Genomic DNA, 25,082 nt, shown 5'->3' with positions numbered 1-25,082 from the left:
TTCCTGTAATTACTTATCAGTAATTACAGTGGCTGGATAGTGTACTGGTTAAGGGCTCTGCCTTTGACATGGGAGACCAGGGTTCGAATCCTGGCTAGGTCAAGTACCTATTCAGTAAGGAGTTCAAGGCAAGACTCCCTAACACTGCAGGGTGGCCTCTTGAGCGCGTCCCAGTGGCTGCAGCTCTTGAGCGCTTTGAGTCCAACAGGAGAAAAGCGCTATACAAATGTTCGGATTATTATTATTATTATCAGTGAGAGTCATTTAGAGTCCGGGATTCTTAACCAATCCTGTTAGAAAAAGCAAAATGGAACTCAGTCTAGTTCTATGTAGGATTGGGACTACTAAAACACTTTTATCATCTCATGTTACCTGTCACTTTAGGTATACTTTAAATATGAAAGAGCTGGCGTTGTGGAATTCTTGCAATGTGGGGCCTCTTGAAGTGAACCTGTAGGTAGACATTGTTTGCTCGACTCACTCTTTGTGACTGTGGTGAGAACGTTTCAAAGGACATGTTTAATCAATCCATTTTCCCGTATATTACCAGTAGCATGTAAAACATCTCAGTGATATTACCACTACAGAGGAAGCTGTGGACATTGTATCTTGTTGAGAATTGGCTATCAGTCAGTAGCATATTGCATTTAAGCTATTGGAGCTCTTCATGGTGAAATTGGGGACATTGTAAGGAGAGGACACCATACAATCAAAACTTCAAAGTTCTGATGTGAATTCTCTACAATCTGCACAGCCTACATTGAATGACATAATTTATTTTTAAAAGATTTGATCAAAAAGTTAACACTAAAGTTATCACTTTTTAGGGTCTCATTCTCTCCTACAGGCCACCAACTGGTCATCTGCTAGACATCTGGTCATCAGCTGTTCCACATTAGTTATGGTGATGGGAACCACACCAGTCACTTAAGACTGAGTAATAGTGGCTATTGAAACCCCCTTTCCCCGATCATGGATATTTTGCTGTTAAATGTTTGTATGACTCTATAAATCTTGTCATCTACAACCTTTATTTGGCGTTTGCTAACTTTACACTATTCTCTTTTTGCGTTACAGGTGACGGGTTGGACAACAGTGTAGCCTCACCGAGTACGGGGGATGATGATGACCCAGACAAAGAGAAAAAACGCCATAAAAAGCGAGGTATCTTCCCCAAAGTCGCCACAAACATCATGAGGGCGTGGCTCTTCCAACACCTAACGGTAAGCCCGTTGCTTGACTCACAATCCACCAGTGCCCTTGAGAATGGTTGAAAAGACATTTTGATTTTTTATTACATAATCAGTGGCATAACTCCAAATCATGGAGACCCCAGCAGAAGTTTGAATGGGACCCCAATGTTCTCACCCCTTCTCTTTGTGACCCTCGCGGCCTGATACCCAACTTGCAAAGGGCATAAAACAAGTGTGGCCATCATGAACTTCACACCCATAACAAGTTTAGCCACAAAATCACCTGATCTGGAGGATGGACTCCAATCAGAGGGATGGAAGTAGTTGGAGGCCCCAAAAAGCTTTGGACCCTCATGCAGTCACAACGACTATCACGATTTTAAGAATAAGCTTCATATCGGACAGACACTTTTTTTTTTATTATACCTTGTCTGAATATTTAAAAAGTTTTCAGTGGCATTTTGCTATAGAGGACTCTGGGTAATGCATAATGAATTAGCCATAGAGAACGTGTGTCATAATGGAACAAATAGGCGCAGTTCTAGCCATTGTAAATGGAGCACTGAATACCACAAACATGAGAAATACAGAGCTAAGGCTCTACATACATATTTTCCAGCGCAAGTAATTTGCTAGCAATAGTGAACAGGCTTTTTCTGGGACTTTTCTTTGCACAGTCTTGTTGGAATTTTCACCTTTTGACTTCAGTAGAAATGAATGAATACTCGTTTATTGGTAATGTCTTAAGAACAAATGAATGTCTCCTTTAGAATACAGAAATACAGTTTTGACAATATACAGAATACTGGCATACATATGAAATGGTGGCGCTATAGCCGTAATTCTCATAAACAGTTCTTTATGGTCAGCTTTAGACTGTGGTAGACACTATATTTTATCCCCGGATAGAGAGCTCTTTTAAAACACACCTGAAAAAAAAATGATAAGAGCTGATGACCATACCTAGGGGTTATTCATTGCCCCATAACATTGGTGGGCCCTCACCTTAGCTGGCCACCCTCTGTCTTCATGCTCCTCCCTCCCCCGTTCTTTTGTGAAGGGTGCATGCTTAGTCCACTCTATGCACGCAGGGTTACAAATGTGCATGCCCAGAATGCTCCTGGGCACAAACAATTTGCACAAACTGTTCAGGAGTACAATCAAAGGGGGCACTCTTACTCTGACTGGGCTCAGCCAGAGCTCTGAATGGGAGAAAAGCATGAAGATGCATGGGGAGGCTGGCAAAACTGGGGAATTATCAAAGTTATGAAGGTACTGAACCCCTGGTTTGCCAAGCTCTTAAAGCTGACCAATGTTGCCCGTCGGGTATCGGAACGTGATCACTCAGTCAACATTGCTGGGCCGGACTGTATAGGTGCGTGTCAGCTGTAATGATGATGATGCGTTCTGATGCTATGCGGGGAGGCAGCGTAATGACGGCATGTGCACACATGACAATGCGATGGGCGGAGCAAGCAGCATGGACATAGCAATTGGCCGTCGCTTGGCTTAGTTGATCTACTGGGCAGAACGCTTGCCAAGCGGCTGTCGTCAAGGGCTGCTGTAAACACGATGGATCGTTGGCTGAGGCAGCCGTCTTCGGCCGCCTCAGTCTTGCGTGTGTACGCAGCTTTATATTTATTAATTGTTCAGGTACCCTTTTAAAGGACAGTCCCACTATGAAAAACTTTGGTGAGAGCTTTTGCTATCCGTATTGCTAATTGAACAAAGCTGGGCATTCCTTGGATCGGACGTGCATCTACCAAACAAATAAAAATCCCTGGTAAAATCTGCTGGATGATAGTAACAAATCTCAAGTTAAACACGTCATAAAAATCTCTCCGCTTATTTGCATTACTATCACTAGATAAATGTTTGCCTAAGTTCACAGTGAGAGTTATGTTGCTCGTTTCCTACATCCAAAGGAAATTAACAATGTGTAATAATTTCTTCCTGTGTGTTCTCCGGAGGCTACTAAAATATAGCTCATTGTCTGAATAGGTTCAGAGTGCTCCATTCACTGCACAGGTATTGCTGATTCCAGCACAGTTCATGCTTACAGTGAACCTAGGAGTGTGTTACATTCCTGGACTCATAAGCCTGCCTCTATTATCGTTCTGTTTGTTTATGGGTTTCATATCTGGGACTTGTTAGTTACATATTTAATACCTGTAATGGATAAGTGTAATCAGATAGCTGTATCACACTAGATAGCAGAAGCTACGGGGTTTCTGGTGCTAGTGTACTTTTACTTTAGCAGAGTTATGGTGCCCATACACGATACAATAAAAACGTTCGATTTTCCCGTTTATTCGATCTAAATGATCGAATTGAATGAAAGTTGAAAATATTTTTTTTTTTCCGATCAAGAAATTCGAGCGATTATCCCATTTTTTGGGGGAAAATGATCGGACATGCTGGAAAAATCTTTATATTCGATCTAACAGAATAATCGAACTAAATTATCTAATTGAAAAATTGTACCATGTATGGCCACCTTTATTTATTTGTTTGAAATTGGCCAAATTGCCATTATTGATTTTAGCCCTTTCCTCCTAACATTAATTCTTTCTTGATGCCCAAATTCTAACCTACCCCTAAAGTTAAACCAACTTCACAACTTGTCTTAACACCTCACCTGAATTTCCTTCTCTAACATTAACCAATTTTGATGCATGACCACCACTTCTTAACCTTGTTTAATAAAATCAGTCTTCCCCTAACCTGTCCTCTACGGCAGGGCTTTTCAACCTGTGGTACGCGTACCACCAGTGGTATTTTGCTGTTGTCCAGGTGGTACACACCAGGCTTGCCTGCTATTTGTCTTGGTCCCATCTTGCCTCCACAAAGTTCATCTCCCCTCGCTGGTTCCTCACTGTGCTGCCCTGCAGCATACTTCAGACCTCAGATCAGTGGTGAAGAGACACAGGCGAACGATGCACAGTGGCAGTCGGGTTACTGCTGATCTGAGGTCTGAACTATTGTGAAGGGCAGCACGGCGAGGACCTTGGAGGCTAAAGAGGCTTCCCCCTTCCCCACAGTAGAGGGGATCCAGCGATAGGATGCCCAAAGATCTCCTTGTTAGCATATCTGCATACGCAGTTGCAGTTCTTCACTTGTCAGGCTCGGGTCCGCTCTACTGCGCAGGCGCACGGGTGGTACTTTTAAATTTTCAGTTGATAAAAGTTGAACAATTAGTGAAGAGATTGAAAAGCCCTGCTCTACGGTAATAGTAACCTGACTAAACAAAGCCTTAACCTTACCGATACCTCCAACACAGTCATGCTAAATTGTGTAAGAACATGGTACGTAGGATCTAATAAGATATGCCTACAACTCAACCCTTCCAGGGATGTCATGTAACCGAGACCTCATCATTTGTTATCTGACTGGCCACTAGCCACCAGTCACATTTCGAAGGAGATCTGACTACAGCTAGTGAGAGAGCCACTCTGAGGACTATTTTTTTTTTTTTTTAAAGAGATTATTTATTAATTTTCAAGAAAAAAAAGAACAGTACATGAAGGATAAAACGTTTCCAGCAAGTATACAAAACTATGCTTAACATATGTATACATATAACAGTCAAATCTCACAACAACTGTAGGATGTAACCTATATTCCCGTCTAACAGAAATATATCTAGCGAATTTAGATCCATTGTAGATCTTGAATGGCCACATTAATGTCAAGGTTGGGGATTGTGGTTTCCGAAGCGTCTACCCACTTGGACCATATTCTATCGAATTTTTTGAATTGGTTCCTTGACTGATAAGTGATTTTATATAGAGGGAGAGCGGAATTCACCAGTCTTTTCCAGTCCCTCAGGCATGGGGCATTCTGAGGACTATTAAAAACATTTTGAGCTGTTACCATTATGGAGCAAAAATTAATCAATAAAATAAAAAGGTGTAAATTACAAGTGATATTCTAATTCGCTGCCTCAACCATTGCAGGTTAATGTAACAGTAGTGATGTGATGAACTGTTTGTAGACAAACAGTTTTGCGACCAACAATGGCAAACATTCATAAAGTTTGCACCTCTGTTAAAGTATGAGGTGAACGCGAAGACGCAGAAAATTTATAGTGTACTTTTCTCCTTGTAGACTCAAAGGGCGTGTTCTATAGGCAGTAGCAGTGTTAGGGAGTCTTGCCTAAGGTCTCCTTACTGAATAGGTGCTGGCTTACTGAACAGAAAGAGCTGAGATTCGAACCCAGGTCTCCTGTGTCAGAGGCAGAGCCCTTAAACAGTTCAATATCCAGCCAACGGTGAGCTTCATGTAATGTTGCCGTTGTTTGCCGCAAACTGTTCAATTATGAATAGTTTGTCACATAACTGCCTTATTGGAGTCCTTTTAAAAAAAGTTAGCTTCGACCTATGTTAAGAGAATATTTTCCTGTGAGTAATGTTACCCAGCTGCCCTTGGCACAAGTCGTTGTGTGCCTTATGGCTTCCTCTGTATGGGTACCTTATCTTTTATCAAAAAACAAAGTCTGCCTACAACTACAATGGCATGATTCATATGCGGTTTCTCTCGCTCGCATGCCCACATGGTTTCTCTTTGCCTCGTAATTGGCCCTTGTTAAGATTTACTGATTTTAACACAGTATTCTAAAAACAAACACAGATCGTAATAAAAACTTAACACATTACTGCATCCAGCTCATTGAACAGTATCACAACACATGTAATTTGAAGGCTAGAGAAGAATCGAGAAATCTGAAATGTAGCGTAAGTGCAAAATAAGCCTTTAAAATCCCTCGGAAAATGTTCTGATGGCAACAGTGACCTTCAGGTTCCTCATTTCCTGCTAGTTAATGCCCTGAGAGGTTAACTTCAGGTCTTCTTAGAAGCACTAACTGCCATGAAATTCTCTCCCCATTTGTCACTATTACTTAGTCGATCAGGGGAGAGTTTCAAATAACTATACATTATGCAGAGCCCTTAATTGACACTACCTGATTTTCAACTTAGTATGATAAAGCCATGCGAAATGCAAATCGGGGCACTTTCATGTCATGCCACATTATGTTTTATTATTTTCAGGATCCTTTTTCCAAAGCCATAAGGAAACCCTTTGATAATTTTCTGCAGATTATTTCAGGAGAAAGAGTTCCCAGTACAGACGCATTCTGCGGTGACTCGCCATAGTAACTAACGCTTTCATGTACTCTTTAAACTGTTGCAGGAACTTGAGAATTTTATAGACTCTCCGTATATTTACATGGCTGAAGCCTCTGGCCGGCGTTCCCTTTCAGCTCGCAGTCTGTATAATCATTTCCACACATGCACGAAAACAAATATATATTTATAGGTGAAGCGTCTGCAGCTATTATCATGTAAATCAAATAAAGTTTAAGAGAAATAAATATAAAATAGCGATGGTAAAACCATATTAACACTGATTTTTTAAGATTTTCTTTTACTGATAGAGTCATCATCTGTCCCCTCCTCCTTTCCATGTTGAACTTCTTAGGGACTGGTATTGGCAGTGCACATGGGGCTTGTGTTTCAGATCCTTCACACCAAGTGAGGTGCTCAAACTTCTTCAAGCTAGAAGGTCCACTCAGAGGGACAATTCACAGTCATTTGATTGACCATTCAATTTGAAGATTATAATTGAATTGCAGGAAATCGGCAGGGCCGAAGTGCTCTATCGGATGTGAGATGGTAATGGCATGTGATATTGGGATGAGCGGCAAACACAACAGAACCCTGGTGCTGTCCTGCCTAGTGTAAAATGTGCCCCCCTGGTGCCCGTGCATGAATACTTTACCTGTCAGTGTCTGCTGCTGGCTCTGTCCTCTTCCTCACACACATGCGCCCTATGTGGTGGTCGGCATAATGTGGGTGTGTGAGTGAAGAAGAGTGCGAGATGGAGCCAGTGGTGGACACCGACAGGTAAAGTATTCATGCACTTGCACGAGGCGGAGCACATTTTACACAAAGGGGGGGACAGTGCTTGGGGCGACGAAGCGGCATCACTAGGCTGATACCCACAAGAGTTCATACTGAAATCGATCAGGAATCGGCATGTGGTGTATGGGCAGCTGACAGATCTCTCTCCAATTAGATTCCATTAGAGAGAGATCTGTCTCTTGGCCGAATCTGACCATCATTGCTAGATGTATGGCCACCTTTAGTGTGCATGCCTTAGGCTTAAGTCATTGGGAGAGTTTTGGAGGTGCTTGATGTGAACAATCGTTCGACACCTAAAGTGGAAAGTAAACTAAACAATCTAATTTGGCTTGCACAGGGGTCTATAGTTAAACACCCCAGTGCAAGCCAAATTAGATTGTCTATAAACTACTTTAACAATTATTTTTTTTATTAAAGGGAAGGTCCAAGCAAAAAAAAAAAATGAGTTTCACTTACCTGGGGCTTCTACCAGCCCCATGCAGCCATCCTGTGCCCTTGTAGTCACTCACTGCTGCTCCAGTCCCCCGCTGGCAGGTTTCTGACCTCGGAGGTCAGGGCCGAATTGCGTACATTTTTACACATTCCCGCTAGTGCAGGAACATTAACGCATACATTTTTACGCGTTAGTGGTGCAACGCGTAAATTTTTGTTCCTGCACTAGCTGGAATGCGTAAAAATGTATGCAATGTGGCCCTGACCTCCGAGGTCAGAAAGCTGCCAGCGGGGGACTGGAGCAGCAGTGAGTGACTACAAGGGCACAGGATGGCTACATGGGGCTGGTAGAAGCCCCAGGTAAGTTAAACTAATTTTTTTTTTTTGCTTGGACCTTCCCTTTAAGGCACTGATTTAATAAATTATTAAAAAACAACAAAAACATAGTTTGCGCAATCTTGTTCTTCAGACTGCTCTGGCAGGAAAAGACCACAATTCTATATTTAGAAAGCAGTTTACAAATCACTTTTAAAGTCAATCTATCAAAATAGAAATCTCTCCATGATAAGACCATAAGGCCTTGCGTAATTACAAACACATTTGGGTAAACATTCTTCTCACACTGAAGTCCATACAGAAAAGCCCAAGATGAAGTGAAGGTCAATGTTAAAAATGTGTTTAACCAATCTCATAAAACCCTTTATGAGCACCGTTTCTATAATGGTGTAAGTTGAATCAATTCTTATTTCGAGATACAAAAGTTCAAATGTTTTGCTGGCAAACCTCCCGTGATCTCAGTTACCAGACAGCGAAGCTCATTTTTAGTCCCAAAACAGAACACTGCAGCAGAAGGAGTTATTCATAAATCTGTATATTTACCATGTACTTGCACTTACATTTATTTACTGTATATAGGGATATATTACATATAACTTCACAGAGCTCAAAGAACAATTCACAACTACCTCTCTCTTCAAATTAGTTGACAATCTAAGGGCCGATTCCAGTGGGTCACTACAATCCATGCCCCCCCCCCCCCCAGAGAAACTTTGATGGGGCCCTCGAATGTTCTCTTGCCTCCCCTTGGTGCCCTTTACAGCCTTGGGGTCCATCTCACAAGGGTCAAAAAACAAGTGTGGCCATCATGATCTTCACACCCTTAACAAATGTAGCCACAAAACACCTGATCTGAAGTATAGTCCCCTGTATCAGAGAAAGGGAAGGTTAGTAGTTGGGCCTCCCAACTTCCCTCCAGTTATGCCCCAGGCCGATTCACATAGCTGGCTGCTGGTGTCTCGTTTTGCTATAGCCAAATGCTTTTCTGCAACAGAGCACAAAAGCTTTTGGCATCTTTTCCTACCGTACCTTGACACATACCAGTGGTCCAAATAAAACTGACGTTAAAAGCTATACGCAGCACCTTGTAGAATTCAGTTGACTGTGGAACTGGTACAATGGTCGACAATTAACAGTAAAAACACTGAGATGATTGCTGTTATGCAGGGAATGGTAGATCCTGGTGGTAAATGATGTGTACGGATGCCGGCAGTCACCCTTGTCAACCTGCCCTAAGGAGTCTTCACCAGTAATGCACATGCATTGGAACCAGATTGATTATATATACAAGTGTGTTTTTAAGTTTTAGTAGAAAGACATCTGGACCATGAAAAACCCACATAAACTTTAAGCCAATAGTGTCCTGGCAAAATAGTCCATGTTGCATCCAAGTTGCACACACAACTCAAATGAATGCATTTGACATGCTATTGACACAGGCCAAGGTTCAGGATGTGAGACCTCTAAGGTAAAGCTACTAAAGCTACTTAGACACAACATATTAAATGCAGCTATGGCCTCGGCCGAGAATCTAGCATAGAACGTCTGCCTCCACGGTACCTAAAGATCCAGTATGACAGTCAGATCTTTAGCGACCCCGACATTTGAGCGACTTCACCCTAGCATATAGCTCCAGACATATACTGGAGGGACACAAGGTGAACAGCAATCTCAGGGTGAACAGCTGATGGGCAGGGAGGAAGTGTCAATATTTCCTCCTCTCTGCCTGTCATGAATGTTCCCCCTTCCACTCGCCACTATTAGTTCCTATCTGCACAGCGAGCTGAGGAGCTGCGCTGTGTGCGGTCCTGAGGTAATTTAGCTCAGAACGATAGTGTACTAATACAGCTATGCTTGTCTTGTGGAGGATCCGGCTCTGGGCAGGATTAATGACATGGTCCCAGACCAGTCAGAGTGACACAAAGGCAAAATATGCCATTTCATGGTGACCAGCCATAGGTATTGCAGATCCTCCAGCACTTTGGAATATTCAGTTAGCTTGCTAGCATTAAAACAATAAGGCAGGGGTCACACTTGCAAGAATTGCATGCATTATGGCAAAATGTGCACCACGCGATTGCCATTCAAATCAATAGCCCACACGGGATTTTTTTGGGCGTTTGTTCACATTCCTGCATTTTTTTTGTTTTAAAACCGGAGAGTTTTTTGCTTTTATTTACTTAATTTGAATTTAATTAATTTGAATTGAAGTGTTAAGTTTCCAATTACAATATAATTTGCCGTTATGTGGAAAAGCACAAACAAACATGGAAAAAGATGCAGTCGCAAATGCAAACGCAGAGTGCTGTAAAACTCAAAATCGCACGGAAAAACGTTGGAGCTACTGTGACCCCTGCCTAAAGCAGCTTCCATTTTTTATTTCACTTTTCTGTATGTTTGTTTTTTGTTTTTTTTTTCTTTTAAGGGTTGAACAATATTGAGCAGTTTCAGCATTTCTCTGCGAAAGAGTATGTTTTTCTCACCTTACCTACAAAGGCCTTTGAGAGTTGGGATATTCCAGACAGCCTTTAAAAGATACACAGTGTCACAGAGTCCTTTGTCTGAACAGTATGATTATGATCTACAATTGCCCGCCTCATTTGCAAGCATTCTTTTTTTACTCCCTCTCCCTCTCTCCCCTTCTTTCTTGTTTAATTTAACAAGAAATGAGTAGTAAATGAAAGCTGCTGTCTGAAATCCCACTGTGAGCCTGTTTTGCACTTGGCTCCCCTGTGAAAAGGCAATTTGTGAAATTATGTGATAGAGTAATTAGTTGAAACCAGGCCCTCCTGATTGTTGCAGTCGTGCTTGTGTGGCAAGGGTCTGTTAAAAAAAAATAGAAAGAAAAAAAAAGAATGGGAGAGATAAAATAACGGATTATTAGTCAGGCAAGTTGGCTCAAAGCTACTGCGTTTATTTGTAAACAGAATATTTAGTGACCACATAGGAAGCCGCTATAATCACTCGCTCATAAAGAAACCACAGCCGTGCCTTTGGATTTATATTGAGCGCTCATGTAAAATTTAAGCTGGGAAGCCAGCCTCCCCGTTAATGTAATTAGGGCCTAATTTACCACCCTTTGCACACAGATGTAATAAGGCCTTCATATGTATTCAATCTTTAAGTGCATTATGGGATACCCTCAGCGCACCAGTTAGCGGGCAAAACAGGTGTGAGGCCTTTTATAATTCATTTTTACACGGCAAACAAATTGTATTTCTTGGGAAATATTAACAGGGTTCGGAAGAAAAAACAGCGTCTGCCTACAAGGTGGTAATGGACAGTTACCCTTTATGGGCTCGTGTATTTCTCGATGGTTAAGTAAATTAAACCAAATGCAAGGAAAAATCAATAGGCTTGCACAGTCTTGGTTGTGCCTCATAGACTCGGGGACAGAATGACAGATGTGGCGCATACGGGCCGTTTAAGTATTAATTCTCGCGAGCGGCTTTCAGCGCGCGGGCCAAGAAATATTCTTGCGATATTAGAGCTCGCTACAATAATTAACGGTAAGGGCCTGCTGTGATTAACTCTGTAAAGCCGGATTTATGAAAGCTGGAGCGAAGGAAAGCGGAGCCAGGGTGGAACTGAGGCATCTAGCGGATTCCAGTTGCGGCGAGGAGAATGATGGTATTCAATCGACGATTCCACTTTTCTCCAGTTTCCTGTTACTTTTCTTACAGGCCAGTGTGAAAGCATTCGGGAATGCAGAGGTTGAGACTGTCCCATGGCCCCCTGAACCAAAGGGGTACCACCATGGTCCCTCTTTCAGCTGCTATATTAGCTCTTTATTGGTACTGTGCTGGTAATGGTAACCTCTAAGTATGATTAATTCGTGGTAATCATGAACAAACTGTGAGCTCTCATCCGTGAGTTGCTTCCCATATTCAGCCTCTGACTCCATATTGCATGTACAGCAACCCCTATTCCATATCCAGTAAGCCCTTGGGAAGCAGCTGCCCAAGGCCCAAGCCTCTGTGGCCTTGCCAGAAATGACACTTCAGCTCTCTTTGACAGATTTTGGTGCTCCATATCAAATCTTATGTGTAAAGTGTTAGAAGGCGCCAATGTAAAACTCACACTGTGGCCCATAGCTTCTAAGCTACATCACTGTAGCAGGAAATCTATGAAAAGTATTGAAGAGAATTAAGACAACCATTTTTTTTATTTGATCCCGATACAGCTTCTTACTGTAAGTTTATTTATGCTAAATTGTAATAAAAATGTATTAAAATGAGTGCAGATTGCACAATCTTAAAATCATTACCAGACCCTATCAATTAAAGAACAAGCGACAACCATGCTAACCTAGAAATAAAAAACACATATATAAGTAGATAAATACTACTTCTACTTACATAACAGATGTATTGTGCTATCCACGTAATGAATTTTATAAGGCTAGGTTTCCACTTGTGCGTTTTGTGTCAGTTTTTCTGCTCAGAAAATTCGCATAGATTTTAACTAATGTTAGTCAATGCAGCTGTTTCCACTCTATGCGAATTTTCGTTAGCGTTCGTACGCGTGAAAAAATCTGAGGTCCTGTATCATTTTTTTGGGCATCGCGTACGATTCGCATACAATGCTTTGTATAGGCAATGCGAATTTTCGCGTTACTTGCCCGAAAATTCGCATTAGATCCATGGTTACAGGAAGTTGTCAGCAGTCATGACTAAGCTGTTACTAGGCAGATTATGCATATGTAACTAATGCGAATTTTCGCGTACGAAAATTCGCATAAAAACGCGTACAAATTTACATGCGAATTTTCACCAATCAGAAAAATCTTATACGATTTTTTGCAGGCGAAAACGTAATGCCACAGTGGATACGTACCCTAAAGGAAAAGCTTAAAATCCTATTCTAGGCAGTGGCCATCTTGCCAAGCTAATGCTGACATCATATCTTCCCTGACTCATGTTTTCCCCCCTTCCTTCTCTTGCTCATTGTGTATTCATTAGCTGCCCTCCTCCCAGAGTCTTCAGACACTCCCACTGAGGTGTATACTAACAACTGCACTGTCTATTTTTTTATTTACACATCCAGTCCCCTCAGCCTTGCTTGTAAACACAAGTAATCAGAGGGTGTTTCTGATAAGCAGCTAGATAGGGAAATAAATGGAAGAGGAGGAATGTATTATAGATAAAAAAAACTCCCAGCCTTCAACTCTTTGGCACTGTTTGGCACTAGGGCCAGTGCTCCTAAAGTATGTGATAACTACAAACCATAACAGCAGAAAAAGTTTTGCAAGTTTTAAATGCAGGATTAGCATCTTTATCACTTAATACACTCAGACCAGTTGCTGTTGAAATTTGATTTTTTTTATGAGACAATACCGCTTTAAAAAATTAAATAACCACTAGCCTAACCCCATGCTAAAGCATTGTACACATGGCCAAGGCAGCGAGTCAGGGTAACTTCTGCCAAGAACCTAATGTGCATACAACAGTTCCGGTCTTCCCTCAGTGCCTTTGCCTGTAATGAGCCTAGCGGATAATCTTGACTGAGTAGTGGGCGAGAGCATTGTTCTCTTACGCACCATGTGTGCTCCTTGCCGGTTTATTGTGCGCTGCGCCATTGGCCCTCTTACCCTCACTAATCTGGCAATCCCTGTTAGTTAACAGTCCTCCTATCTGTGTATGAGGCTTTAATATTTGCTTAATTGTTCTTAAGATCAGCACAGGGATGACAAGGAGTGTTGTGAAAGTTGTGTTAGTCCACAAATGGCCCCGGTAAGTCGTCCAGTGGAGGCCAGTTGGTGCAGGGGCAGTCCAGCCCTGTGTTCTCCCTTGTCTAGCTCCCACTGCTGGCAGTGTTCTGCGCCTGGGCAGTAGCATGGTGCAGGTGTAGAAAGCGCCCGGCGATGGAACGTGTGTGCGGCCAGGCCGTGCATGCATAGCTGGCCCCAGACTAAAGGACTTTCATTTGCCAAATTACAGAAAAACAAGGAGGTGGAGGAGGATGACAAGGAAGCGATCAGGCCGGAGGGGGCTGAAGGAAGCCCCAGGTATTTATACATTTTTCATAAGTCCCCATCTCAGGTTTAGTTTAACACCTTCCCCTGGATAAATAATGGGCAACTAGAAGGGTAGGATGGAACATGGCAGCTCCTATAGGTTTTAGAAACCGGGGGAAAAAAAGTGGTCCTTGGTTCCCTTTAAATTCAGTCTCGGAACGGTGATTTTCCTCCCTACACAAAAGCATTTTAAGTAAAGAGTATAAAAAAATATTTGGTGCGGTGGAGGACCTTGTGCCTGTGATAGAAATATGCCAGCGCTCTCTCTTCTCTCTAGTAATAAAGTGACACCCAGTGACTGTCGTGCTCACAGTGGACCAGTGTGAAGTCTGTTCACAGATATTATACTCTGAAATCCTCCAGGCTCATATTGTGTACACATATTCCAGTAAATCACTATTTTAGCAAGCTTCTGAACAGAAGGTGTCCCATGTGTGGCAGTTGGCAGTTGCTATTTTCATTTTGTATAATTTGTTTCTTAAAAAAACAACAACACTCTGTGGAATTTTAAAGAGATACATCACCAAATCATAATATTACATTTTAATTTTTTTTTTATTTAAATCGCCTAATTCTGTGGGTATTTCGGTTCTGATGGGCACTAGAAGGTCAAAGTCTGTAATAGACAAGCTAATGCTAGCCTATGTTCCTATTATAAATAGCAAGCGGTGAGCCTGACCAATCATACCAGATACCTTCATTGTAAAACAGCAACTTATGTTGTTTCCTTTATATAATTGTAACAGATTGTTTCATTCTCTTTTCCTCATTATAATGGAAGCTGGGACTTATTTACACATAAGGCCCATACTTCTTTCCAGAATGCCTATTAGATCCGTTAGCTCATGCAGTGCTCAGTATTACCGTCACTATATTATGGAAAGGAAACAAAGAAAACACCCTGGGAGCCATTCCTGGGTTATTACCTTAGATGGCGATGGTGGCGAAGATAGCGTTAAGCTTTGTACACATGCTAGACAGCAGAGCCGGGACAAGGTCCTCCAGCACCCAAGGCTGAGACACCAAAGTGCGCCCCTCCATCCCTCCACCCCAGCCATCACACACTGATTACTATTAGACTAAGAGGCCCCCCAGGGCCCCCAACACCTTAATCTCTAGTTATCTGGCTTGTAGTCACTTCCATGTATCTCCTTTTCTTATTTCTTTCTGCTTCAAACACAATTAGGAATGACAGCTGAATGAATTGTGCGCCCCCTCCTACACTGCGCCCTGAGGCTGGAGCCTCTCCAGCCTATGCCTCAGCCCGGCCCTGCTAGACAGTTCTCCGCAGTCAGGGCTACCTCTGCTGAGCATTGAGCATGTGTACAGTGGCCTCTGATCCCCCTCGATGCTTCAACGAGCGATCAGCCTAGTGGATCATCTCAGCCAAGAGCATTGGTTGCTGTCCTACTCACGTGTCCTCACCCTGCTGCTCTGTCATGCAACACATTGTCAGGGGTCCTCCTTCCTCCATAGCGACAGAAATACGTCTGTACAGAACGTGGCCCCGAACTGTCACCTAAGGGATCGAGGCCTGATCCTAGTGGGCGACAGTCCTCGCATGTGTATGCAAGGCTTCAGAATAGAGTAAACTCAACTACTGCTTAAGGCTGTACCCACCTCATGATTTTTCCAATGATTTTCCCAATGAGCAGTGTTTTTTTGAGCGATGAGAGGTTGTTGGTGTGATCCCGTGAGCACGATCACATGAACGTTGCTTAGCGTCGCATGGTAATAATGACCGTCATGGCGGATCGGGTCTTTAAGATCCCCGACGATTCCTGCGCCAAGTACCACAATCGATTGAAGTCTTGTTCACACCCGTCATTTGGCATTGCGTGATGGAGGAAGATGAATCCCAGCAACTTCCTTCGACAACGAGCATTCCCTGATCTATCTTCTTGCGTGCAGGTACTCTAGACATCAGGTGATGGCACATGAAGTCAAGGGATCGCGGTACTTTGCATGGAGTCATCCGGTATGTTAAAGATCCGATCTGCCGTGACGGTTGTCATCACTGTGCATCGCTAGGCGTCGTTCACGTAATTGCTCACCTGTACCCCCATCTCAAGAAGAAATTATCGACTTTCGGTCATTGGAAAAAAAATCGTGTAAAGGGTACGGGCCTTTAGTCATTTCTCCAAAGACACTTTATAGCTATTTTCTAATCATAGCAATAAAAAAAAGCTGTTCAGAGTATTTCTTTGCAGAAGTTGCTGTTTTCAGAATCCACTGTCATGTGAGCTAAATTCAGATTACACTCAAGCCCCCAAAAAATGAATTAAGCGATAGCCCAGTCACATGCTAATATTGTAATTCAGTCTTTTCTTTTTATTCCTCTTCAAACTAGCTGGAATTTCATTATTTTCTAAAGCTGTTCCCATGTGATCGCAGGCAGATTTAGTCACGAACACTGTTGTATAATTCTGGCAAGGCCTGTCAAATGATGCCGCTAGACAGATTATAATTTGTCAGGACCGGATCTCTGTGTATGTACAGGCTGCTCGGGAGGACTCAGCCAAGTCCTGTCAGGAGTAAGCAATGCAGCGACGACTTGAGTGATGACAGAACTTTGTTGCTTACCCACGTCCGGCTTCATCGCCGTGGTGACAATATTCAGCAAAGGAGGTTTTTATTGCCATGCAGACAGCCCACCCTGGGGTGCCCGCTGTGCCAGCTTTCCTTATGTCTAGTCCTTCTTTTTAAAGAGTATTCAAGATATCCAATATCAGAAATGGCGCACAATTCTGAATAGTTGGAAGCGGTTCATGCTGAGCGGCTGCCAATGTGGACAGCTGCGGTTTTCAGCAAGAGAGAGAAAGGCCTCTTCACACAGCCTTCATGCTGGAGCCATCTTCATGTAGTGTCTTTAAAGTCCACTCTTCATTACGAAAAAAAAAACAAAAATCATCCAGTTTTAAGGCAGTAAAACTATTATGGCAGTAAAATTATTTATTATAAAGCAGTAGGAGTTGACTTTTGATCATGTCTTGCTCCAAAATGAAAGACTAATTCCTTTTTATGACCACTAAATGTATTAGAACAGATTTCATAGACCTTTGTGCTGTAGAGTGCGGGTCATCAACAGACACTCTTAAGTAACCGGCAATTACTGGAATGTTGATGGAGGTGGGCCTCTCTTTGTCTATTACAGGTTTTCAGAGCAAGGCACAGTGAAAGAGACAAACCAGAGCTTTCTGGGCGCCATCTTCTTCTTTCCATAGGCTCGTACTTTGTGTCACCTGACACACAATAGTCACGTGACACACAATGGGAGCCGTACAGAGTATGCAGCAGCACAACCAGCAGCTGTATAAAGACGAGGATGGCGACAGGGGAAGGGATGAAAATAGGTGTGAAAATAGCACATAGGAGAAAACTTTTAGGAAACAAAAGCGACCCTAGTGTGTTTATAACTGCAATGTAATGTGGGTAGATATTTTCCACTGATACTTTTGTATTTATATAGACTAATGGTATATAAATACAAAATAATAATAACAATAGTAGCTTCCTGTAACATAAAATGTAATGTGTTGTAACCATGTAAAGATTTCAGTAAGAACTGATACGTTGGCCAGGACCAGACATAAAACTCTGTCACTGGAATAAACTTATTATTGCTTTACAAAGCTCCAACATATTGCATGGCACTGTACAGAGCAATAAACCAACATGTGGCATATAATAATACAGACAATGTTGTACGCAAAAATATAGACACTGGCACATAATACAGAATTGGTAAACATAGTAATTAGTGACAAATGAAACATTATTATCAAAATGTATAGCAACTTCCAAGACAGAAAAGGGTGAGAGAGAGCTATAAATATAAAGCAAATATTGTAATCTTACTTTAAGGGCAAAAACCATAGTTTTTTTGTGTTCCAATTGTTTGCATATGTGGGCCTTCATTTACATTTATGACAATAAGGGCCTTGTAGACTATGGTAACTATTATGTTGTCTTGGGTAAAAGACATAAAACATTTGGCATTCTCTGAGTCTTGCTAGTTTTTATTTGTTATGCTACCTCTAATCTTGCAGGGCCATGGTGCCTTTTTTAAACTAGGTCATCTGTTTTGTCTGGGCTATTAAGGATCAAAGGTCATTTGGAATCCAGAAGTCATTAGTCAGTGGCTGCTCTGTGCTAGATCCCTGGGATGCCAGCTCACTAATCACCCATGGCAACCCGGGTAAGACATGCTGGGCAGTCACAGTCTTGGCAGGAAACTTACTTTTTCTTCATACTGTTGAGTTTCAGTTGATAACTAATGCTGTGACTGCTGTGGAGTTACAATAATAGTACGCACACATAACTCAACATCATTAAGAAAAAAAAAGTATGTTCCTAGTTAAAACCAGAACAAAAGTAACATAAAAATGTCTTTACACAAATTCATTTTCAAAAACTTTTCAGACAATTGATTGAATTGTTCACACTTTGACTGTTTTCTTGCGGTTTTAAGCAATGTAGAAATGGGTTAGATTGGTAGCCCATGTGAGTCAATGGGCTTGTTTTTTTTTCCACACATTTTTGAATTAAAATGCATTATTGATGGCCACTGGGTAACAAAAAAGGAAAGGAGGAAGGGGAGAGAGGTCATCCTGCCAGAAGAATTACAATCCCAAAATGCACTCTACAGCCTAAGTTTGGAACTTCATAATCTAACCTTAAAATATTTAAAAAATAAATAAATGCCCTCTTAAAGTGAATATTGGCTAAAATAACATAGGAGCCATTGACTCCTTAGAATAAGTACAGTATAAGTACTATATATCTTTCTGTATAACTGAATCCAGTAGGTACACCACCTCTGCACTTCCCATACCCTCTGATTGAATCACTTGAATTTTAATCAAACTCTTCAAAGAAGTCTAACTAAGGCCTCGTACACATACCCAAGTGATGTCACCCATCTGAGATCAGGAGCTGATTTCCTTGGGTGACATCGCTGGTCCAGGCTGCATACACGCATGTCAGCTGTGTAGCTGATGATGTGCTGTGTTGCTATGCGGGGATATCACACAATGGGTGGGAGCGTGGCGTGAACAATGTGATCGGCAGGGTCATCGGCATCACTGGGGTTGAGTAGATCCGTCTGGCAGATCGATTGTGGGTTGAGCATCGGAGGGCGTCGGGTGCCATATACACACCTGATTGTGAGCTGAGGTGGTTGCTATCAGCCGCCTCAGCCGACTTAAGTCAGGTGTGTGTACGAAGCTTAAGTCTAACTAAGTAATTTAAATCAGGAGGGGTGCATTGGTGGAGCAAAGTATGGTGTTTGTACTGGACTGAGTCATACTGTATAGTTAAAGGTATAGATGTGTCAGATACTTGGGCAGTGTGGCGTTCAGTAGCCAAGCGACCAATCACAGAGCCCTAGCCTGGGAAAAGGAGGATATCTTGTACAGTTGGCTTTATAGAGGCCCAGGGAGCAGCTTTTGCTTATCCATTTCAGTTAAGTTTCACATTAACTAAGACTTTCTGGAATGTGTATCTATAGACAGCAGCACCTCTCCATGGCAACACTATGTAATGCCAGAAGTATACTATGTGAGTTGTTAAAGAATGAAAATGACTAGATGGAATCTTAATGTATAGCGCCTGGAGCACACTTATCCTATTACATATAACACTAAAGATAATTACGTAATTTTATTTTTTTTTTACAATATTCATAAACCTTTCTCCCTCTTGATTTACATTCTGAAACTTAGCACTGGCGACATCTTTACTGCTGGCAGGAGATGTCTGTGGAAGGAGATACTGGGTGCTTAGCAGTTGGAAAAAATGTTAATTCCCACAATGCAATGAGGTTCACAGACAGCAAACTGTCAGGACCTTCATCATGACATCCCACTGTGGGAGGGGTTTCTCCACAGTATCAGCCATAACACCCCCCCCCCCCCGTTGATCTATTTGAGAAAAAGTAAAGATTTCTCATGGAGAAAGGTGGTATCAGCTGCTGATTGGAATGAAGTTCAATCTGAGGGTGAAGTTTCTTTTAACCTCATAAAGTAGACTCTCTGCAGACAAAAAATATAAATGATTTTTGGGGTCTTCTTTTTGCCAGTGGTGTTGATTGACCTGTGAATTTTTCTACATGCTGTTATACATTTTGTGTAATCACTTATACTGCAGCACTTTATCACTTTCGCCTGTCCAAAACCTGTATTATAAGGCTGTTGTGGTATGTAATTGGTTCACTTGATCATTTACATATTTGCAATGGCGTAGTGTCCCAAAAACAATATTGGAAAATGTTGGTAATGATCCATATCTCCCCCCCCAAGTTACTCGAACGAGAAGTAAATCCCCTGATTTTCCAGGATCTGTAAGACAGCTGAGACATGAGATTGTGTTCAGTTTGAGGAAGGCCAATTTTGCAATCTTGAAAGGCATGACGTGGTAAAGCTCACGGATAGAAGGCATATAGGGAAGTTCCATCACTCACTCAGAGTTTTTTGAGATCTAATACCCCCCTCCCTCCAAGCCTCCACCTAGCCTTGAAAACATCATCAATTACAACAATGACAGCCCCCTGGGATTCAGGGCAAGAAGTTTAACTTGGGAAGTCATCTTGATGGGGGGACCGGGGTCTTGGAATGTAATGACATCCACAGGAAGTATTCCTGAAATGTTCTATGTCTCTAAAACAGGCATGCTGAACTCAAATGACACAGTGGGACAATTTTAGCCTGTAAAGCCTCCTTGCTTCGGTGAAAGAATGCTACATTATTAACAAATCTGTTGTTCCTTTCTTCTCCGCATCACGGCTTAAAATCTTACTTCTTGCTATTGCCATGTTTAATTTAGACTTCTGAAATATAAAGGCAGAGAAAAATCAGATTTGTGTTGAATTCTAGTGAAAAAGCTAAAAATCCACATATACCATCTACCATTTCTGTACAAGCCACGTTTTAACTGAATAACATTAAAAATGTTCTTTCATCTTCAATTGGGAGCTACTATAACTATTTTGGGAAAGCTGGTAGAAACCATGGCAATGAAGGTTTGGTGGAAAGGAGATCCAGAAGTCTCTCTGTCTCATTGGTTCATAAGTCTGCACAAAGCAGGATGTAAAGTTATGGCATCCCTTGTCAGCTCAACAGTTTTGCTGGATTTACTGAAATGTAACTATTCCACATCCACTAGTCATGTGCATCTCAGTAACAGCTGAGAGCTATGCAAGTCAGTTTTCACAAGGACACATGCAGAGCAGCGGCAAAAAAAAATATGAAAATAAACACAGGGATATCTGTGTGATACAGCTTGATAAAACGCTTGAAGTATGTACAGATGAGCTGATAAGAATTGCATATTTTTAGTGCTGTAGATACAGTATATTTGTTAAATGTTTTAAAAAGCCTGTAGTTATGTCTTATTAAAACAGACCTGAACTTAGAACTTCTGCTCTAAAAGATAAGCAACAACATAATAACATTTAAAGAAAAAAAATTATTTAATACAGCTTATACAAATCCTACAATAGATCTGCAGCGTGTTTACTTCACAAAGGGTTAACATCTTGTGTTTACAAATTAGCTGCTCTGCTGAGGCAGCCTGCGGACTCAGCTGAGAGATCAAATTACACTGGGGATTAGTCACAGGTGAGAGGGAATTAGACTGGCTACACTCTCTAAATATATACAGGGTGCATTTATACAAACACACGCCTATACTGTATATACAGTATATCTACTTCATAGTCATCTCCAATCCCTCAGACTGCTGATTCTCGTATCTCACCAGGGCAGGATCTATCTATCTATTGCTATAATAGTAGAGCTGTGAACTTTCTTTGTTCTGTCTGCAGTCTCTAATAATATAAAAATGATAAAATGTTCCTGTCCTTCCTGAACTTTTCTTTATTCATGGAAAGCATTGCTGGTTCATAAATAATAGTGCTAATGCAGACACGTGCAGACAACCGCAGCAAGAACGTAGCTTTCATAAATGGAGGGCAGCTCAGATTCAGTTAAGGCATTTCTCGCTGTTGGTGCTGCATATGAGTGCAGTAACACACCTGCTAATTCACTTACTTTTCATCAACCTTCTCTGTGTCCTGATGCAAAATGTATGCAGTTTGGAACTAGCAGTAAGCAATGTGCTTCCTGTCCCTTTTGATTGGGTCAATTCCAAGCTGCAAATTATTTGCGTTAAAGCGAACCTGTGACATTCAAAAATAAAATGACATACTCACCCATGTAGATAAGATGAATGCCTTGGTTGGGACCCTCTTTTGTTTCATGGTTGAACCTCCCTGAGAGAGGCCATACTGCTCAATGCTTGGATACAGCCGTGTCTGCACAGTGAGCCAGAGCCGCTGTTGAACGGTAGCCGGGCACGAGAACATATCGGACAGGCTATTGTCAGGTATGTTTGGAGTGTACAGCAGCAGTGGTGGGGTCAAGGAGAACACGAGAAACCTCTGTGTCTTCTCTTGTCATTGTATTGCACGATGTAGTGCAACCCTATGTGGCCACGGTTCCTGCCCCGCCCCCTAACCTGGCCAACTTAACACAGTACAGTACTCTGCTGCTGCTGTATTCTTAAAGGACCACTATCCGCAAAAAAATAGTAGAATTTAAAATACATGAAAACACATAAATAAAAAGTACATTTCTCCCAGATTAAAATGTGCTATAAATTACTCTTCTCCTAAATTGCTGTCACGTACAGTAGGTCATAGAAGTTTGACAGATCTGGTTTTGGACTAGCCCATTTCCCTGGGGGTAGTGTTGGGCGAACACCTGGATGTTCGGGTTCGGGCCGAACAGGCCGAACATGGGCCAGATGTTCGGCATGTTCGGCCCGAACGCCGAACTCAATGGGAGTCAATGGGACCCCCGAACATGCCCATTTTGGGGGCCCTATGGGGTCGCAGGCATAAGGGGGGAGCATGCCCCGGTCGCGGGGGGGGTCGGAAATTCCCCCCACCCCCTCCGCTAGCGCTCCCCCCTCTGCCCGCTTCCCCATACAAAAAGTTTAAATCAAGTTCAATAGTACCTGGGCTGGTGGCATTGGCTGGCAGTGGAGTGAGGAGGAGGAGGAGTCCGAATAGCAGAGTGACGTTGAGGCCGGGCAGCGGGCGGTTCAGCGCTAGTACCCTTGTGGTACTTCCGCCCTTTCTCTGACCTCACGTCCTCTGCGTGATGACGCATACGAGGGTACGCGTGATGCGTACCCTCGTATGCAGAGGACGTGAGGTCAGAGAAAGGGCGGAAGTACCACAAGGGTACTAGCGCTGAACCGCCCGCTGCCCGGCCTCAACGTCACTCTGCTACTCGGACTCCTCCTCCTCCTCACTCCACTGCCAGCCAATGCCACCAGCCCAGGTACACTACTATTGAACTTGATTTAAACTTTTTTTATGGGGAAGCGGGCAGAGGGGGGAGCGCTAGCGGAGGGGGTGGGGGGAATTTCCGACCCCCCCCGCGATCGGGGCATGCTCCCCCCTTATGCCTGCGACCCCATAGGGGGGCCGTATTGCGGCCTGTTCGGCCGAACAGGGCCCTGTTCGCCCGAACAGGGGCCCTGTTCGGCCCTGTTCGGGGGCATACAGAAGTTCGGGGCGAACCCGAACTTAAAAGGCCGAACACCATCAGGTGTTCGGCCGAACTCGAACATCACCCGAACAGGGTGATGTTCTGCAGAACCCGAACAGTGGCGAACACTGTTCGCCCAACACTACCTGGGGGGTTTCTCAGGGTTTTCTTTTTTTTCCAAAAGCACTAAGTGAATGCAGTTGCTCAGTCCAACTGCCAGAATAGTGTGCAAACAGGTAGGAGGGGTGGCCTGCATTTTTGTATAGATCGTTTCCAAGGAGTGCTTTTGTAAAGAATAAATGTCATACTGAAAATCCCCCATAAAGAGATGGACTAGTCAAAAAACTGTCAGTTCTGTCAGATTTCTACGAACTACTGTAAGTGACAGCAACATAGGAGATAAGTAATTTATAGCTCATTTTACTCTAGAAGAAACATACTATATATTTGTATGTATTTACATGCATTTTCAAGTTTACATTTTTTATGATAGTAGTCCTTTAATTATCAAGTTATTCTATCCCTGAGCTTTTCTTGCACAATATTTTTTCTTTTCATGTTATAAGTTCCCTGAAATATACCCTAGAATTTGTAGAACCAATTATAATGGGCTTTTATATTTAAGGCAAGAGTGACAGCATCATTGGTCTTGATAGAATCCACACTTGTGAGTTTATTTAAGCAGAAAATAGATTGATGATGTTTGGCGGCTCCTCTAAATAAATAGCGGAAGACTAAAGTGGCTTTTTAGTTATTTAAAACCAGGAGACCCAAGTTATAAGGAGGTTACCTAAACAAGCATTGTGCACCATCTTGTGATCTCTAGGGTTGATAGCAACAGAGCATCTAGAGTTGATACAAGGTTCTGCAACTGTCAACAAATGAGGGACAGTAATCAATCACACTGTGAAAACATCCTGCCAGGAATCGGTTTTCAATGATCACCAGGGATGAGCTAAATGTTCTAGCATTCACATTTTTACTGACCCTGGAAGAAAAATACTATTTAAACCAGTAAACCCCACTTAGATATGCACACCAAATAGCATACAGGTCTAAAGCCCCATCTACACCATGGGACATTGCAGCGATCCGGCAGCTCGATTAGCCGCCGGATCGCCTCTTCCACGTTCCCGCCGCGTCCCCGCTCGCCACGCGTGCGCCGCATTCGATTCCCCGCTCATGCCCGCTCGTCCCCGCCGGCGCCGCTTATCTCCCGCACGATTCCCTGCCATTGTCCCCTCGCGGGGATCGAGCAGGGAATCGGCGGTGCGGAGATCCGTCCTGTCGGATCTTATCAATCGAGCCGCATCAGCAGCTCGATTGATAAGGAGCATCGCGGCCGCATCTACTCGTGTAGATGCGGCTTAATGGGTGGTATCAGCTGGAAGGTGGATGGCGCCTCCTTATAAGGTTGGTTCACACAGTCCTCTGCCGAGTTTTAGCTCGGCGCTGCATTCAAATGCGAGCGCTGTGTTTAACCGCTAGCTTTTAAAGGCTTTTGTGAAGCTTTCAAGGCTAGCTTTTGGGTCCCTACACTTAATTCCCGGCGTTTACCGCCTCTGAAAGCTGCATGTTTAGGGATGAGCGTAATGACCTAATTACGAATTTCCGAAATTTCGCGAAATTA

The 25,082-nt window shown here is 42.7% G+C and overlaps 1 protein-coding gene across 2 annotated transcripts in view; it reads left to right on the top strand.

Annotated features, from left to right (window-relative positions):
- The window catches only part of MEIS1 (Meis homeobox 1), a 224,730-nt gene that overhangs the window by 122,836 nt on the left and 76,812 nt on the right, over window positions 1–25,082 (top strand). For both annotated transcript variants that reach the window (XM_068232322.1, XM_068232323.1), the window contains exon 8: window positions 1,078–1,223. In XM_068232322.1, coding sequence (XP_068088423.1) covers window positions 1,078–1,223 — 146 coding nt within the window. The remainder of the gene's footprint in view (window positions 1–1,077; window positions 1,224–25,082) is intronic.

The sequence above is a fragment of the Hyperolius riggenbachi genome, chromosome 4 (genome assembly GCF_040937935.1).
Source record: "Hyperolius riggenbachi isolate aHypRig1 chromosome 4, aHypRig1.pri, whole genome shotgun sequence".
NCBI classification, from domain to species: domain Eukaryota; kingdom Metazoa; phylum Chordata; class Amphibia; order Anura; family Hyperoliidae; genus Hyperolius; species Hyperolius riggenbachi.
Note: the sequence above shows the minus strand (reverse complement) of the source record. Positions and strands in the feature narration are given on the sequence as shown.